Source organism: Globicephala melas, chromosome 17, assembly GCF_963455315.2.
Source record: "Globicephala melas chromosome 17, mGloMel1.2, whole genome shotgun sequence".
Lineage (NCBI taxonomy): Eukaryota > Metazoa > Chordata > Mammalia > Artiodactyla > Delphinidae > Globicephala > Globicephala melas.
Window position 1 is genome coordinate 618234 of NC_083330.1, and position 19097 is coordinate 637330.

A 19097-nucleotide genomic window follows, 5' to 3' on the forward strand; every position below is an offset into this window, starting at 1 on the left:
TTTAAGCCAAAATAATCTTGATAAAAATAGCTCTTTAATAGTCCAAAAAGAAAAAGACACCTGACAGATATTTTTTTAAATTTTAACTAAAGCATTATATTTTAACTTGCATTTCCTAAATCATATGCTTTTAGTCTTTCTGTTACTGGAAGAAAAATCGGCAGGAAGAATTCTAACTAGACTGAGACCTCTAAGCTGACCATACCATTTGGTCCTCTTTGTTATGCAGTTGAGTAAACTGAGGCCTGAGGAAATATAAGGTTTTACATAGGTGGTTAGCAGTAGAGTCCAGATCAGAATTAGGTTTTTTACTCTCAGTCTAGTGTTTTTTCCATCATGAGCAATTATGAATTTGGAATAATCCTGAAATCAGGAATCTTACTTCCTTTTAGGCTTGAGAGTGGCTTTCATACTTCTCTTCCTAGCAGAATCCTTGTTTCAGACTGTCAGATGCTTCTCGTGGACAGAAGTAGGGCTGTGGTGGAGACCCCACTGGCTAGGTTCCTCTTTCCCAAGAGACAGTCACCTCGGGGGTCAAGATGATTTCATAGGACACGGCTTAAGAAACACGACTCTTTGGGATAGAAATTTGTTAGTATATTTAGTACCTGTGATTCAAAAATTTAATCACATCTCAGCACTAAAAGAAGTATTAATGTTAGATTAAAAAGTGTGGTAAGTCTACGTAAGCCATATAGGTGGAAAACAACCACAGTGAAGCCTAATTACCTTTTTCAGAAGTGGGGAAGCATTATGTTTACTGGAACAGGAACTGGGTTGGCTGTGTTTTGATTCCCCTGCTGCCCTGGTAGATTGCCATGCTAGGCGTGCAGTGAGTCTCATAAGCCTTGCTTTTCCGTCCCTTCTATGAAAAGTTTGGACTACATGATTTTGTTTGTTTTCCCCATCTTCGGGATGAAGATTTGTGGATATGGGCAGAACTTGGGAGTAGTAATAGAAGAAGAGATTTGCAGGTGTAAATCATAGAACCTGGAAATTAAACAATACAAGAGCTGAACTGTAATAGTCCAGGGTATTTCCCTCTTGAGACTTTAATAACAGGCCTGGTAGATTTGTCTATGTGAGTTAGGAACCTGGGTGCTCTTGACGTATGTTTGCTCTTGATAATATCGTCAGGCAATACAACCTATCAGCAGTCCTCCCTTTGCATGGTAGTTTGGGTGGCATACTGAAACTGTTCAGAGCAATCTTACTAAGTAAGAAAAATTATGATTATTCTGTGACCTTTGAAAATGTTTGCTGAAACATTGAAAATTCCTGGGGTTACAAGCATATAGGAAAAATGGAAAAAATAGTAAAACTAACATTTGTTTAGTACACTGTAGTTTAAACGTGAGAGATTAAGAACTAGTGTTTTTGGTTATAAAACGCTTGTCAAGATTAGTTTGAACAATGCTTGCCTTATCTTTTTATCGTATAACTTATGTGGAACAAGTATCTTTTCTGTGCTTTGGTGAATTGTCATACTCCAAAATTTGGATCTGCTTCCAGTATTTTGTCATTTGTGCTTTCAGTGTTAGGAAATATCTCTGAGAGTTTCTTTATTGTGAAGTTTTTCACTTCCTCTGGGCCACGGTCATCCTTTTCCTACATCTCCTTTCCTCATTTATGTCAATAAGCTCATGTTCACAGAATTCCTCTGCCTGCTCTTCCGGAGTCTCTCCAATGTTCCCACGGTCAAATTTCTTCTGTGACTCTCTTTACATTTGTTCAGATTTCACTTCCCGTGTTGCCAGTTCTTGTTTCTTTGCTGGACTTTCACCTTTGTTGGCTATTTTTATGGACTGTCACTGGTAGACAAGGAGGCAACTCTATTCCATGCTTTGCTCTCTGTTAACTGAGTAAGAGAAGCGCAGTGAGCCTCAGGTACACACTGAAAGCTGTGAAGTGCTGGCTGCTGGTCGGGACTGCTCCTCTGTCACTCACATGGTGACCTGTGGACTGAGGAGCTAGCAGCCACGTGTGAGCTCTGTGCGCGTACTCATTGCGTACCATGGAGACTGGAGTCTGAACCCTGTTGTTGGGGGACTGGTGTCTCGCTAAACCGTGGTAACTGAAAGTCACGCGTGTGGAAACCATGAAAAGCGGAGATTGCCCATATGTGGAAACATCCACTTAGCAAGTATTTGGGGAGCTGTTTGACGCAAAACTTCAAAATGGATGTGAGGTATGTAGACTAGAACAAATGGAATGAAATCCAGTGTTCAAAAGTTTGTTTCAGGGGCTTCCCTGGTGGCGCAGTGGTTGAGAGTCCGCCTGCCGATGCAGGGGCCGCGGGTTCGTGCCCCGGTCCAGGAAGATCCCACATGCCCTGCGCGTCCGGAGCCTGTGCTCCGCAACGGGAGAGGCCACAACAGTGAGAGGCCCGTGTATAAAAAAGTTTGTTTCAAAAGTAGTTAACTGTTTTAAAAGAGCAGATGTATTTATAAGTAAATCTTTGAGATATTATTGTAAGATGGGACTTCAGGACTGGGTTTGGAAGTGTATTCTTGTTTACACAGTCTTTGCTGACTTGTGTAAGAGCAGATGTTATTTTCAGTTTAATTTGGAACTCAGCAAAGTTTGAAACTACAGAAGGGGAGAGAGGTCCTTATGGCTTGTATAGGTCCTTATACATATATGGGAATAGTAGTGCTCATGGAAAGTACATTATGAATCATTTAGGCTCTAGGCAAAGTATATTTTATAGATGAGCGCTATCTAGATATGAAATGACTTTCACAAGATTACTTAGCTAGATGCTGAGTCCAGAGCTAGTTTCTTGATTACAGGTTCTTTGATTCTGCTTCTGTATCACGCTGTGTTCTATAAACTTTTTGGTTGCTTCATGTAAGTGGAATCATACAGCATTTGTCTTTGTGACTTATTTCTCAGCATAATACTCTCTAGGTCCATCCGTGTTGTCGCACATGGCAAGATTTCATTCTTTTTTATGGCTGAATGGTATTACAGTGTATTTGTGTGTGTGTGTGTGTGTGTGTGTACGCACGTGTGTGCACCTTCCACATCATCTTTATCCATTCATGTATTGATGGGAACTTACGTTGCTTGCATATCTTGGCTATTGTGCATAATGCTGCAGTGAACATAAGGGTGCATATATCTTTTTGAAATAGTGCTTTTGTTCTCTTCAGATAAATAGCCAGGAGTAGAATTGCTGAATTGTATGGTAGCTCTATTTTTAATTTTTTGAGGGCCTTCCATACTGTTTTCCATAGTGGCTGCACCAATTTACATTCCCACCAACAGTGCACAAGGGTTCCGTTTTCTCCACATTCTTGCCAACTTGTTTTTTGTTGTCTTTTTGATGACAGCAGTTCTGACAGGTGTGAGGTGGTGTCTCATTGTGGTTTTGATTTGCATTTCCCTGATGATTAGTGATGTTGAGCACCGTCTTTTCACGTGCCTGTTGGCCATCTGTGTGTCTTTGGAAAGATGTCTTATTCAGATCCTCTGCCCATTTTTTAAATCAGGTTGCTTTTTTGGATGTTGAGTAGTATGATTTCTTTGTATATTTTGGATATTAATCCCTTATCAGACGTAGTGTTTGCCAATGTCTTCTCCCATCCTGTTGGCTTCCTTTGTGTTATGTTGATAGTTTCCTCCACCGTGCCAAGCTTTTAGTTTGATGTAGTCTCATTTGCTTATTTTTGCTTTTTTTTCCCCTTGCCTGAGGAGACATCCAAAAAATTATTGCTAAGACTGATGTCAAAGAGCATACTGCCTAAGTTTTCTTCTAGAAATTTTAAGGCTTCAGGTGTTACATTTAAGTCGTTGATGGATTTTGAGTTTACTTTTGTGTGTGGTGTGAGGGAGTAGTCCGGTTTGATTCTTGTGCATGTAGCTGTCCGGTTTCCCCAGCACCATTTATTGAAGTCACTGTCTTCATTGTATGTTCTTGTCTCCTTTGTTGTAGATTAATTGCCCACATAAGTGTGGGTTCATTTCTGGTTTGCCCGTCTTAAAAAATTTGCGTTATTTGTCTCTTTATTGTTGAGTAGTAAGAGTTCTTATATATTCTAGATACAAGTTCCTTATTAGATGTACGGTTTGTAAATATTTTCTCTCTGTAGGTTTTTTGGTTTTTTTGATGGTATCCTTTGAAACCCCAAAGTTTTAAATTTTGATAAAGTCCAATTTATCTATTTTTTTCTACTTTATTAAGATGAAAAGTCTGGCTTTTGGTATGTACTTCATCGTCTACCTGACTCTTTGTTTTAAAAACATCATGTTGACATATGTAAGTTCTAAGTGATGGTCTGGTTATGATTATTATACAGGATTACCACATGACAGAGGGTAGGAGTCTAAGCCCTGTCTTGCCAGGTGTGAGGTTTAATGTTACATTAACAGAGTTATATAGCCAGATAGCAGGCATGCTTCAAGCAGTTTATTCTTTGTATGTAATTATGCCATAGATTTTTTTCAGTCTAGTGACTGGAATGTTACTGAAAAGTACCAACAATGCATAGCTTGGTTTACTGTTTGTTATTCATGGTAGTGTCACCTGCTAACTAAATTATCGGTTACAGCTTACTAAACAGTATTGATGTAAGTGGTTGTTTCCTGAGAGGATATACTTAAGTTATTGAAAAGTTTTAAATTTTCTCAAGTGTTCACCCTGCCAGCAGTGACTTGGCGGGATACTTCCTTTGCTTCTAACTGCAGCTCCCTGGTGCCACAGGAGAGCCCCTGTACCCTGTAGGTGGTCTCCGGGAGGGAGAGGGGGAGGTGTGCCAGTCCTCACTCCACTTGGAAGTTCCTGCTGGAGAGGAAGCAGAGTATGTTGTGGTTCACCTAGCTTTCTGCCACTCCCGAGCTTATTCTCAGGGAGGCATTCCTTCTGAGTTCTGAAGTAAACATTGCTCGCAGGTTTCCTGGAGAATATTAAGTAACTCGGTTCTCCCTGGTTAGTCTGCCTCATTGAGATAGCAGTAGTGTTCTGAGCAAAATCTCTTGAGGTAGCTTATTGCATTTGAATGCGTCCGCCTACATGGTTGTCCTCACCCATCACCACCGCCAAGATGCTGGGGAAAGGATTCAGTGTTCAGAATCGGCATCACCTGCTTCAGGACTGGCCCGTAAGTGTCGACAGAAAGGTTGAAAGTAAGCGTCTGCCATAAACGCACCACGTGTTTATTGAGTGCCTCCGATGTTGTCATTTCCTTATGGTGCAGTTTCTATGTGAGTGATTTAATAATGAGAAAACAAATGGCTCAAGTCAAATCTAGCTTTCCCCCTTTGTGTATGATGATGTTTTACTTTTAAATTTTGTTTTGAGTTTACTTTTCTGAAGTGAAGCGGTACTAAAAGGATATTTTGTGTTCAAATACTTTCATTAAATAAACACATGAAGCTGCATATTTTCTCCTTACCTGAGTTAGTATACAGCACATAGGCCGTAAGAAGAGTTGCAGAATTTTGGGAGAGTGGCTGGTGACAGAGTGGTTTTGGCTGTCACCTAAAGAGTACCAGTAGCATGGTTCACATTCTACTGCACATAATGCAGCTTCCATACCACGAGTTCGAGGCACTTTGCAAATCCTTTAATCCAGAGGATTTGTGTTTGAAGGTATAGTACAGATGCTTCAGATGTACGTTTGATTTGAAATTTTTTTCAGATTTATTTTCATCTGCCATATTTCATCAATTCTAAGACAAATTTTAATATCTGAAATGGATATATGGCTTCAAACAGTGATTTATTCCTATGATTTGGGGGCTGACTGTGTGGTTTTGCCAGTCTCCCTTCACCTGACGGTGGGCTGGGCCTTGTGCCCAGGTGCCTTGGTTCTAGTCCGCATGGCCACTCCAGGTGCTCTGTTTGGACTTCCTCGCATCCCAGTAGTGTCTGGGAGGTCAGAATTTGTATGGTGGTTGGCTTCCAAGAAAACCAAACAGAAGCTATAGGGCTCTGACGAGGCTCGTCCCAGCCCAGAACCGCATCAGCATTGCATTCTGTCGAAACAAGTGGCAAGGCCAGCCCAGAGTCGGGGGGAGGGGAGTAGCCCTGGCCTCTGACCAGGAGGGCGCGTGCCTGGAGACAGGAGACAGGTTGTTCACAGCTGGCTCTGAGGCCGGCTACACTCCTTGTGCTTTGTTCTTGAGGGTGGATTTCACAGACTGGAGTATAAATCAAAGTGTATAAATATTTTAAAATTCTTATTATATTTTGTCAGATTCCCTCTTCAGCAAGGTGTAGTCAATTTCCAGTGATGTGTAAGGATGGATAAATGTAGTTTATCCACTGTCTTGCTGGCATTGTGTTTACTGTGCTTTTAATTTTATTTTTTGATGGGAGTACAGTAATGTCATTTTTTTTTTTAAGGCTGCATGTTTTTCTTATTTTCTCTTTTGGTTCATTTTCTTTTTTTTTTTTTTAACATCTTTATTGGGGTATAATTGCTTTACAATGGTGTGTTAGTTTCTGCTGTATAACAAAGTGAATCAGTTATACATATACATATGTTCCCATATCTTTCCCTCTTGTGTCTCCCTCCCTCTGGTTCATTTCCTTGTTGGATTATCAGTTGTATTTCATATCTGTCTATGAAATACATATTATCCATTTACTACTTCAGTGTAACTGGTTATTGATGATATAGAGTTTTAATATTTTAAAAATCAACTTAAAATTTTTATACCTTATGTTTATTACTTTTTCCCTTTTGCTTTTTTTGCTTTTTGTTTTTGACTTCTTAGGAAAGGGTCATGTCTGATGTTCTGAAACAGTCCTCCAAATGGAATTCAGGAATCCTAAACTTGGGAGGAGCTTTAGGAATAACGTGGTTCCGCAAGGGTTCTGAAGCTGAGGATGGAGGTGGGGCAGAGACCTGGGGACAGGATTTCTCCTTTCTCTCCAGTCCAGCCGGACCCCTCCTGAAGTAGGCTTCTATGTGCGGGTCAGTGAGCTGGGTTGGGGTGGGCTCATGTAGTTTAGTCCCGCATTTTACATCAAAGTAAGCAGAGTGGAAGAAAAAGACACTTTACCCAAAGTCACCTGTCTAGTTTTGTGATAGAGCAAAACTACTGCTTTAGGAAACTTTCCTGTTGCTTTTGTCATCTAAATGCCTCTCATACGCTGTGATTTCTGTGTCTTGCTGCCCTGATAGGCTGTCGACTCCATGAGGGCTGGGACTGTCAGTGTGAGATCCCACGGCCTAGCACAGTTTCTAGCTCGTGCTTGATGTTTAGTTTTGGTTATTGGAAATAAATAAAATCACAGAATTACAACAATAAAACGAACCACATTTTTCTTAGTGGAGGCATTTAACGTTTTTTTCCCTGATTGCTCTTTCATCACAGCCGATGTTGTTCTCCCCTCTGCCCTCCTGTCCTTGAAGTCTGTGCTTAAGCCCCTCCCTTGGTCTTCACCGCCGCAGGTGAAGTCTGAATTTGCAAGCACACCTGCCCTTCCAGGCAGTTTCTGGCTCTTTGCTCATTTATCCTCAACGGCCAGGATCCGTGAATGTTACCAGTTTCCTCCCAGAGTTGTACCAGTTTATGCCAACCTCAGCAGTGAATGAGCCTCCATTTCTGCATCTTCGTCAAACCAAATATTGCCAGACTTAATATTTGTCAGTCTGGTGGGGAGTCGTTATGGTTTAATTCATGCTTCCCCTGATTACTGTTGAGGTTGAGCACCCTTTTTATATGTTTATTGTACATCCCTGTTTCCACTCCTGTGAACCTCCTTATTCACTGTTTTGTTTTCCTCGTTGAATCATAGGATGAATTCTTTGTATATTTTGGATGCTGACATTTCCTGGTTATGTTCCTCATAACAGTTTGTGGCTCTTTTGTCAAGTTGGTTTTTAAATTTTAGTCAAGTTTATCAATCTTCTGGTTTGTGCTTTTTTAAAAGAAATCCTTTCTTATATCCCAAGGTCGGAGGATATCATATATTTTCCTAAAGTCTTACGTTTTGCTCTTCACATTTAGGCATTTAACATGCCTAGGATTGATTTTCATGTATGCTGTGAGATAGGGATCGAATTTATTTTTCCATGTGGATAAAATTTTCTAACATCATTTACCGAACAGTCCAGTCCATTCTTTCCCTATTTTTTTGTTTTGAAATAATTTCAGATTTACAGAAAAGTTACATGAACAGTATGAGGAAATCCTACCCCATGCTAGTTAAGATTTTTGCATGTGCTTGCGTGTGTACTCTCTTTCCCTCTTTCCCCGCCCCGCCACAGACACATTTTTTTTAATGAACCATTTGAGAATAAGTTATAGACATGCCCCTCTTCGCTGCTAAATACTTCACTGTGTATGTACTGAAGTCCAGGACGTTCTCTTACTTGACAATATAATTATCAAAATCAAAAAATTAACTTTGATACCGAACTTTTATCTCTGGGCCCTGTTCAGACTGCCAGTTTTCCGCTAATGTTCTTTAAAGCAAAATAATTACATATATATTTTTCTGGTACATGATTCAAGATTGGTCTTCTTTTAGTGTGGATTCCTGCTGACTCTTTCTTTCTTTCTTTCTTTTTTGATGTGGACCATTTTTTAAAGTTTTTATTGAATTTATTGCAGTATTGCTTCTGTTTTATGTTTTGGTTTTTTGGCCACAAGGTGTGTGGGATCCTAGCTCTGACCAGGGACCGAACCGGCACCCCCTGCTTTGGAAGGCAAAGTCTCAACCTCTGGATTGCCAGGAAAGTCCCCCTGCCGACTCTTAATGCTGCCTTTATTACATATCCTGTTTTCATACATGCATGTATCTGTTTGGGGGCTTTCTTTTTCATTAGTTTGTCGATTCTTGCACTGACTTCACATTATCTTAATTACTTTCTATGGCTGATGGGGAAGTCTTAATATCTAGGGAAGTTATCCCCTCTGTTTTCTTTTTCTTTAAAAGTTTTCTCCAAACTCCTGCTGCTTAAGTTTTCCATAAGAATATTAGGACTCTTTGTTCTGTTCCAAGAACAGTGCTATTGGAATTTCAGTTTAAATTGTAAGAATCTGTGGATTAGTTTGAGGAGAACTTATGTATTTGCTGTGAGTTTCTCATGTAGGCAGATGGCTCTGTTTATTCAGTTTTTTGACATTCTTTGCTTATGTTTTTTAATTTTCCCCACTGACGTCCTGAATATTTTCACCTACTCTCTCCCTGAATGGTTTCTTTTATGTTGTACCTGGACAGTTTCTTCTTCAAGGAGACCTTCCTTGTCTGTTCTTTGGGGTTGGTTGTCCTTCCTAGGTGTCCCCAGAGGATGTTTTACTTTGTGTTGTTCTATCTCTTTAACTGTCCTCCTCTCATAGACTGTAAACTTCTTGAGGGCAAACAAAGGTTTTGGTCCTCCTGGTATCAAGTGCCTAGCATAGTAACTACATCCAGTAGTCAGAGGTTTATTGAGTGAAGGGATGAATTAATGTAGAAGTAATGGATATGATCAAAAAGGTTTCCCAGTGCTTTGATGCCTAATGCATGTTCCTCTACATGTGGTGTTTTCCTAATTTTGTTTCATCCCATTAAGGAAGAAAAGAATGTTAAAACCAAACAAATAATTTGAGTCTTAAATTTCTGAAAAATTAGAAAATATTATTCACAGAGAGCTTTTATAAATGCTTCTGTTAATATATAATTTTAAGCAATGCAAAATCAGAAGGTAAGTCCCTATTTCTTAGACTTGAATTTTAAAACTCTCTTTATGATGTTTTTGTTTATATAGTGAATTTCAACAATGTGTATATTTTGAAAAACATGTGTTTTAAGTCATACACATTCTGAAGTTTCCCTGCTTTCTTTTTTATTTTCTGAAGTATGCAGTAATGGAAACAGTTGTACTCATGCTGAGAAATGTGAATTTCACTTTTGACTCAGCTACTGGCTTGCCATGATCCTGAGTGAGTTACTTCATGTCTTTGATCTTTGTGAAAATTGGATATATCTGCCCATCATACCTCAAAAGATATTTCCCTTATTCAGTTAGATGACTGTATGGGAAAGTACTTAGAAAAATATAAAATGACAGTTATATTATTTCCCTGGGTAGGGAAATATTTGCCTTCGCGCACACCCAGGTGTGTGATACATGGAAAGGCTCTTTTTACCAGCGTTCAGAGCAGGATTTATTTTTGGCAGTTGCCCCCACAGCTGGTCATGACGTGTTCCTCCTCCCATCAGATTTGCAGGGCCAGGGATGTGCGTGCCATCCAGGACTGAGGGGAGGGAGTGAGAGTAATGGCGGGCAGCTTGGGCTTTGAGACTTGTTCCCTCCTCGCCTCCCCCACTCGCTCTCCATGTTTTCAGGGTGAACCTTGCAAAATCACTTTCTGTTGATCACAGAGATGCCTGAACATCAGCAGTTTCACTCATGTGGCCCAACCTAGTAGTTTAAGCCTTAATTTTCTTACTTAGTGAAATGGTGATGTTAAAACAACATAAGGTAAAATTTAATGCTTCTGCCTGTAAAGCTTTTAGCAAATGTCTGTCACATAGGAGGTGCTCAATAAATATGTCCATTTTAACTAAGTCAGCCTGCTGGGAGTTTGCGGGGACTCCGAACTCCCAGAGTGGGATGGGAAGCCAGCACTCAGATTACAAGTGGGGCTGTTCAGGAGTTCCATCTTAGCAGCGTGCCTCCTCAGGTGTGTCGAAGGGTGACAGAAGCCCAAGCGCCTAAGAGAACTCTGCAGGGGCAGTTACGCAGCCTGGCCAGCCCATAAGCTGGGCGCCCCGACACTCCCTCCCCTAACCTACCACCGCCACTCTGGGCGTGTAGTGCGGGGAGCCGGGGTGTTCCTGAGGACCAGCTACCTAGGGCTGGAAAGCAGATAAGATGGAAGAAATTCATTCTGTTTGTATGGGGGTTTTCCTTTCATTTCTGTAGGTGATGATGATTCACCTGGTCAAATAGTGTGAAAGGGTGCCCAGTGAAGTCCTGCCCACCCCGTTCCCCAACATGACTAATATTATTCGCCAGGACATTTAAAAATGGTACTTGATTATGCTTATATAGAAACATGTTTGTAAGTGAGGAAAAGAGCAAGTTACAAAATTATGAGTCATGATATCATTTGGGAAAAAACACAGAAACCATATATTACTATATATCGAAAGTAATCTGGAAAGAAAGAACACTGAAATGTTCATAGTTATTTATTTTTGGGTTTTCTACATCCCAGAGTGTAGAACTGGAATTCACCTGGCCCTCTTCAAAACTATACCACCTCATCTTTTTTTTTTTTTTTTAGTGTTATCAGAGCTTTCTTAATTTAGATGGTTGGTTGCAAAGTGATGTTAAATTTGCTTTGCTGTCATTTCTTATGTTTGTGTGGATAGATTGACAGATTTATTACTGTTTAAGGTTTTATTTGGGCTTTTTTCCTTATAACTGAAAAAAGTAAAAATATTTATGAGTTATAATTGGGAAATCCATGTTCCTAATAAACAGCATTTCAAGACTCATTCTAGTTTTTATTTGGCAGTGTTTATGCCTTTACTTTTGGTATTGTGGGAATTAAAGTTACATTATTAGGAATCTGATAGCCTTGAGATTAAAAACTGGAAGCATGTTTTCTAGGTTGTTTGCATTCAGCATTTTGCTTTTGAATAATATTATTTTGGGTCTTACGTCTTATGAATGGAGGTTCATTGTAATGTAGTAAGGAGGAGACTAGATTAGTGGATGCCTGGAGACTTGGGTTTTTGACTTGGTTTGGTAACTAACTGGTAGTTAAGTGACTTTAGGATTATCACCTAACTTTTCCTGGTGAGAATTTTCTTTTCTCTAAAGAGTTAGGTTTTGGACTGGATGGTCTCTGAGGATTTTTTTCTTTTAATGAAGATCCCAGACTAAGGGATTAAAGTATTTAAAACTATTAAACAACAACAGTAATAACAACAACATGCACACATATACACACATAGGAAAAAGGCAAGCAGAACTAATAGAAGGCGACTCAGACATGGCAAGAGATCCAGAGGGCAGCTTATGTACACACTGCAACACTCACAGACCAACATCCCCATCTCGTGGTGTTTTCTCTTCACAGACATTAGTGCTTGGTTGAAATAAAACCAGAGTACTCTAGCCCTGAATTTAAAAATATAGCTCACTGGTGTTTGTTTTGAGTCTTATACTTTAAAAACAAAATAATCTTAGCTGCTATAATCTTTTAAATGTTAACATTGCCAGTAACTGATCCATTAATCTTAGAACTGTTTCCCCAAAATGCAGCATAGAGAAATGGTGAAAAGTTTAGCAGTCACTAGGTTTATCACTTTTATGGCACTTATGTAAAAAGAAACATTACTTTTACATTGTTTGCTTTGTAGTTTTGGATGCGCATAAAGCTTACCTGACTGAATTGTTAATAAAAAGGAGGCAACAAAATTCAACACAAATTTAGAATTTTTCTTCGGGAATGACTTCATAATGGTAAGGGTAATCAGGGTCCTTTAAGAAGCCTTTAAAAAGCAAGTCAGTAGCAATAGATGGTGGAGATTCTGACTGTGCAGCTGCAGGGAAGAGCAGTTGTCCCAGTGTTATGTGCATAGAAACTTAGCGCTCAGGGGACTGTTTCCTGGGGGCCAACCTTCAGGACTGTACAGAGAGCTTGAATTCTCCCAAAACGTAGATGGAGGTGAATGGAAGTTTTTTGTAATTTTATTTAATATGGACACTAAACTGGTCATAGTCAACATTTATTCTGTTTAAGATAGATACCTTGTTTAATTTTCACAGTGGTTCTTTGGAGCAGAAGCCACCGTGGTCTCCCTTTTATAGATGAGAAAACAGGGCCGGGGCCCCTGTCTGGGAGGCAGCGGCACTGGGAGCTGGCCTTGGGCAGCACCCACGATGCTGCCGGGATGGCTCGCTGTATAACCCACCGGTTAAGAGAGTGACTTTGGTCTAGAAACTGGGTTTTAATACTGGATCTGCCGCTTGTAACTGTGTGACCTTGGGTAGGTCACTTACTCTTCCAAACTTCAGTTTCTATAACTGTAAAATGAGTGCTTTTAGGATCAAATGGGATAATTTATTTAAAATAGCACACAGTGTACCCTGAACAAATGGTTATTACTAATTATTGTAGTTGTGATAATGAGTACTCTTGTTTTTGTGATTTATAACAGCCCCATATTTCTGTGGCCCAAGATTTTCAAGCCTTTTTTATGAAGCACAGTACATTAAGTGGCTAGTTTTTTTTTAATATAATTTATTTTATTTTTGGCTGCGTTGGGTCTTCATTGCGGTGCGCAGGCTTCTCATTGCGGTGGCTTCTCTTGTTGCGGAACACAGGCTCTAGGCGCACGGGCTTCAGTAGTTGTGGCTCGCAGGCTCAGTAGTTGTGGCGCACGGGCTTAGTTGCTCTGTGGCATGTGGGATCTTCCCGGACCAGGGATCGAACCCGTGTCCCCTGCATTGTCAGGCGGATTCATAACCACTGCACCACCAGGGAAGCCCCGTGGCTAGTGTTTTTAAGTTACAGTACTTATTGGCTTTCCATTATTTGTCCAGAAGCATTACTACAAATTAGTAACTGAAAGAGATGTTTTAGTTTCAGCAAGAGAGATAAGTTATACAAAATGACAGTCGCCTTAAAAGAGACGTCACTTTTTTTCCTGCCTCATGATTGTCTGTGTGCTTGCATGTGAGAGGGAGGGAGGGAGGGAGAGAGGCGGTGCTCCAGAGCCAGAAGGAGAGGGTCCTGATTTTTTTCAAGACTTGTGCAGTGGGCCTGGAGGGTGTTTCATGCTAGATGCTATTGAGAACACAGAAAACCACAGGGTCCATCCTCTAGAGAGGCCAGGCCAGTGATCCTAGGATAGGTTGTGATAAAGTGCACAAATCATGGTTGGTTCCAGGGGTTGGAGGTCAGAATGGTGGCAAAGACCAGGTTCAGTGAGAGTGAGGGAGTAGGGACCGTGAAAGGCTGGGGGTTCTAGGCAGAGAGGAACATTTCTGTGGTAAGACTTTAGAAATAACTAGAATGAGGAGGTCTAAAGAAGTGGAAGTGTGAGAAAGGCTGTTGGATTGTGAAACTGTTGCTGGGTTGGGCCCAGATGAGAAGGACGTGTCTTAGGAAACATCCAGGAGGCTGGCTTTCCAGCCTCCAGCCTGCTGACGGTGGAGACGGGGCCCCCTGGTTATTAGGCAGCCAGCAGACTGGCTCAAGACCGAGGGTGGGGTCAGCATTCTCAAAATAGTACCTCTTAGTGCGTTTTTACAGATGGAACATAATTCTCTTCTTTGAAGATTACTGGAGAGTATATGCTAATGAAATGGAGCTTTTATGGACTTCCTGGTCACGCCTGTTTATTCGATGTCGTTTCTTGGCTGAGGAACAGGAGTCTCAGTTATGGAAAAATAATCACTTACGATGATTCCCTTATGATTGATTTATGTCAGTTTAAAACTGATTGCTTAGGAATTTATATACATGTTCTGTACTGCTGTTAATGTGTGGAACAGTGCTTTCTTTAGCGTTTTCATTTTGAAGGGTTTTTAGATTCAGCATTTTTGGGGGCAGAATGCTTTTTAAAGGGAATTTTGTCTTTTTGGGAAATAATTTTTAAAGGTTAATTTGGGAAAAGCTGAATTTGAATATGTGTAGCCCTTATAATTATGAGCTTTTTACATTTACATTGACATTCTTTTGTATAGGCGTTAAAGTTCCTCGTAATTTTCGCTTGTTGGAAGAACTTGAAGAAGGACAAAAAGGAGTAGGCGATGGTACGGTTAGCTGGGGCCTGGAAGATGATGAAGATATGACACTTACAAGGTGGACAGGCATGATTATTGGGCCACCAAGGGTCAGTGCTATAAATTACATATTTTTTTCTATTAATATTTATTGTCACTTTAGAGTAAGCATTTTATTTTATAATATTGATATTAAAATAAATAATTATGATAACTTTAACTGAAACACTTCCTCACCTTTTACTTATTTTGTATACATTTATTGATGCTTGATTTTCTGGAGGATTGGGGGGAAAAGACCGATACAATCATTGCTGCCAAAGTGTTTGCAGTTGAGTAGAGGAGAAGAAATGAACACAAATGATAGATTCTGAATATGGCAGAGAAAGTTCACTGCGGGACTTTAGAATATGTTTCTTCTAGCTGGAATAATTGAGGAAAGCTGAACAGTGGAGGAAGTTGCCTTTGGAATGAGCCTTAAAGGACTGGCTGGTAGGATTTCAGAAGGTGGTGATGGGGATGGAGAACATTCCAGATAGAGAGGAGAAAAGGTGAGGAAATGGAGGGGTATTTGGGAAGAGCAAAGAGTGTATTTTGATGTAACATGTTACTAACCTGCTGTGTGTGTCATCAGGGTTTCTAAATTGGTTTGTGTTGAGTGCACATTGCTGTTGGCCAGTGACAGTTGACTCGCCATGGAAATGTTCTGGCCTCCATGTTTTCATCTATAAAATATGTAGACGAGGCTGATTCTTGCATGTTTTCTAGCATTGCTGGCAACAGACCTGTTGTTTTATTCTTAGGTCTTTCTCAAGTTTATGACTTTCTATTTTTACTCAAAATCTTTTTCAGACTCTGGGAAATTTTTTTCTGCGTTGCATTCCTTACTCAAAGGCCCCATTTACTGCGCACCCTGCAGTGACTCTTGGAAATATGTATTGTATGTTTTTTGACTTGTTGGAAAGAACACAAATATGAAGGTTTTCTTAGTCTTTGGTTTTGTATATTGTTTGCTGCCTGTGATGGGAGCATTTCAACTGTTTTGCTGTTAGGTAGAGTTTAGATTTCCTCTTTATTTTTTCTAAAAGGAAAATGGTCAGGTAATTAGCAATGTGAACTTTAGAGAATGAATTAATGTATGTTTTGCATTTTCTGGTATTCCTTTGCAGAATTTGTGCACTCTGCTAAACTAACAAGTTCCCTCTTCCCTCCAGTGCTCTGATTTTTCCATAAGACATGTGAGGAAGGAAATAAAATCCTGATGGTTAGAATTCTTGATGTTTTATAACTTGGTATTTGTAATGAAAACCTTGATTTTCACTGCCTGTGAACAGTATCACCATATGGTCTTTTTGGTAAAAGTAAGTGCTTATAATAATGAGCATTCTTATCTGATGAACAGCTTGAAGATTGGACAGTCTGAACTGGGTGGAGTATACATTCGAAATGATTTACATTTGGTTTTTCTCCAGTCGCTACTTCTAAGAGACTTTAAGAGTGTTTTGGAGTTTGTGCATAAGACCCCCCATGATGCTGTGGGCTGCCCTGTAACCTAGTTCACAAGTCTCTCTCACCCGGTTGGGGTCATCAGCAGGACCCCCGAACTAGCTGTTTCCTGGTGTCACTGAACCACAGGAAGCTCGCTGGGTTGCTGTGCCCAGTGGGAGCCAAGGCTGCTGTAGGGTCGGATGGGGCTAGGCCTGCTTGCAGGGGGCGCAGAGACAGGATGCTGCCCCCTGCCGCTTTCTGCTGGTGGGGGTTGTCTTGGAGCCCCTTCCCCTTTCTGTGGAGCGGGAGGCACCCCTGAGAGGCCCTGTCCTTCCAGCCAGGCTTTCCAGCAAGGCTTCCCCGCCTGCTGAGGCCTGGGGGGCTGGGTGAGAGTGGGCGGTCCCAGCACTCATTCAGCTGCTCAGCTGCCTTTTAATAAAACCTGCAGGGGCGGCATCTCGGCTTAGTTGGTTTTTCTTTGGAAGGTGCCAGATTCAGAACAATTTTGTCCCCAGCTTTAGGGTAACAGGAGAATTCCTACCTCAGCATTCTGTTACTTGGTTAGTTGTTTCTCGGTTTTTTATATGTTTTTTATATGTTACTAAGATCCCTGGTTTTTTATGTTTTTCCACTATTTATTTGGATTTATATAATTAGCGATTTTGTTTTTCCATATATGTTTGTGTATTAAATTTTCTAAGCAGTATTTTTTAGCATTAGATGTTTAGTAACATTTCCAAGTTTCCTTATATGTATACTTACTTTAGAAGTTTTGAGAATTAAATGAATTAATAATTAGACAATAAGAGAGTATGTGTAGTACATAATTAATAAACATTAGTTCCTTTTACTACTCTCTTTTCTGTCACTCTTTTGTTAGACAACAGAAAGACTTGGCTGTTAATTTAAAGTTCAAGGGTGATGAAATTAATCAAAGGTACCAAAAGTTAGGATGTTTAATCATTGTAGGCTAGCTTAGATTGAGGTATAATTTGCATATAGTGAAATGCATAGATATTATCATGATTTTCGACAAATGGAGCCTGTTACCCGCACCCATGTCGAGATACAGAACATGTCTGTGCCGCCAGAAATTCCCTGTGCCCCTCCCCGCCCTGCCCCAGTCACTACTCCCTACCCCCTAGAGTAGTCTTGTGTGTTGTAGGACTTCGTGCCAGTGGAATCGTGCAATGTGTGTGCTTAGAGGCCCGCTTCTTTTGACTTGGCATATAATGTCTCGGGATCAGCTGTGTTGTTCCAAGAAGTGGGTAGTGGTGTGTTTCACAGAGATGCCACAGTGTGCTTATCGCTTCTCCTGATCACAGTACTCCCTGCCCATTACAAGTAAAGCTGCTGTGATTACAAGTCTTCTTGTGAACATAGGTTTGTTTCCATTTCTCTTGGATAAAATGCCTAGGAATGGAATTCCTACTTGGTAGGGGAGGTGTGTGCTTATTTATCTTTATAAGAAAATGCCATATTGTTTCCAAAATGATTATACCATTCCCTACAACCAGCAAAGTATGAGAGTTCTAGTTGTTTCCATGTACTTTGAGTATTTTTAACAGTATGGAATTTCTCAGGGTCTATTTAAGAAAAATTTTTTTTCCTTTTATTTCTTTTTTTATTGAAGTATAGTTTATTTACAATGTTGTGTTAGTTTCAGGTGCACAGCAAAGTGATTCAGTTATACATACATATCTATTTTTTTTCAGATTCTTTTCCCTGGTAGGTTATTACAAAATATTGAGTATCGTTTTCCCTGTGCTCTACAGTAGGTCCTTGTTGGTTATCTATTTTATGTATAGTAGTGTGTATCTGTTAACCCCAAACTCCTAATTTACCCCTCCCCCTGCCACTTTCCCCTTTGGTGACCATAAGTTTGCTTTTTATGTCTGTGAGTCTGTTTCTGTTTTGTATATAAGTTCATTTGTATCATTTAAAAAAATTATTATTATTTTTAACGCAAGTTTTCTAGAGAGGCTGCTGTGCATGTGATTGGAGAACGACAGACCAGATGATTTCCTTGACCTTTAGTCCTGTTTAAACCTCTCCAGGTCCTGGGCATATTATTAATATATGTTTGCTGTTAAACTTGGATGAGTTTTATCCAGCTGTTTCTTTTTTAAAATATTGAAATGTATAATAATATATGTATAAGATTGTTGTATACATTTTAAATTACGGTAGTTTAATAACCCAGACCTGACCTCCACTTGGGAGAACTCTTACTTAAGGGAGAGGAAGCTGTGGATCAGTTGGGGTAAGTGAAATCTATAGATGGTTAACTTCTTTTTTCCCATGTTTATACAGGAATCAACAGGTATGAAATTTGTCACTTCCATTTATTTTTTTACTTTCTTGTTTTAATTGAACACTAATAAGTTTACCTAGTGAACAGAAGCCATAAGGGTAAAGAAGAGTTAATTATAGGCATGAAAGTAAGCCTTGAAAAATCTAAAAGCATTAAGTCTGGTAGCTTTAAAATGGCTGTTTTATAATATGGTAATGTTCAACTTCTCGATTAAGAAACCCTGTTTTTAAATGATGTGGAAAAATAAAAGTTGGGTATTGTATCTCTGAATTTAGATAATGGAATTTAATGGACAACAAAATTAATGAAGTAATGTAAATGTAACTAACAAGAGGCATGAATTAATTGTTCTAGTGCTGGACAATGGTATAATATGGTGTTTATACCAGAAGATATATTGATTGCTGTATAAATGGGGTAACCATATAATTTATTGTCCAGCCAGACCCTTTTGAGAATGAAATGAAGTATTATTAATAATTAATACAGGAGCAGTAAGAATAAACAGAATTGTCCTGGAAAAATGGGAACCTTTATATATGTGTGACACAGGTCAAGCCACAATATGGACTTTTTAGTAAAATCTGAATTTAAGTGGTCTGTTTTTT

At 39.8% G+C, this 19097-nt stretch overlaps 1 protein-coding gene across 2 annotated transcripts in view; it reads left to right on the forward strand.

Moving 5' to 3' along the window:
* The window catches only part of UBE2V2 (ubiquitin conjugating enzyme E2 V2), a 33207-nt gene that overhangs the window by 2125 nt on the left and 11985 nt on the right, over nucleotides 1–19097 (forward strand). Inside the window, exons 1-2 of one of the 2 annotated variants that reach the window (XM_070044045.1) lie at nucleotides 9858–9882; nucleotides 14649–14797. In XM_070044045.1, coding sequence (XP_069900146.1) covers nucleotides 9873–9882; nucleotides 14649–14797 — 159 coding nt within the window. In that variant the 5' untranslated portion in view covers nucleotides 9858–9872. Of the gene's footprint in view, nucleotides 1–9857; nucleotides 9883–14648; nucleotides 14798–19097 lie in introns of those variants that run through there. The other variant, XM_030859796.2, reaches the window with a different exon arrangement.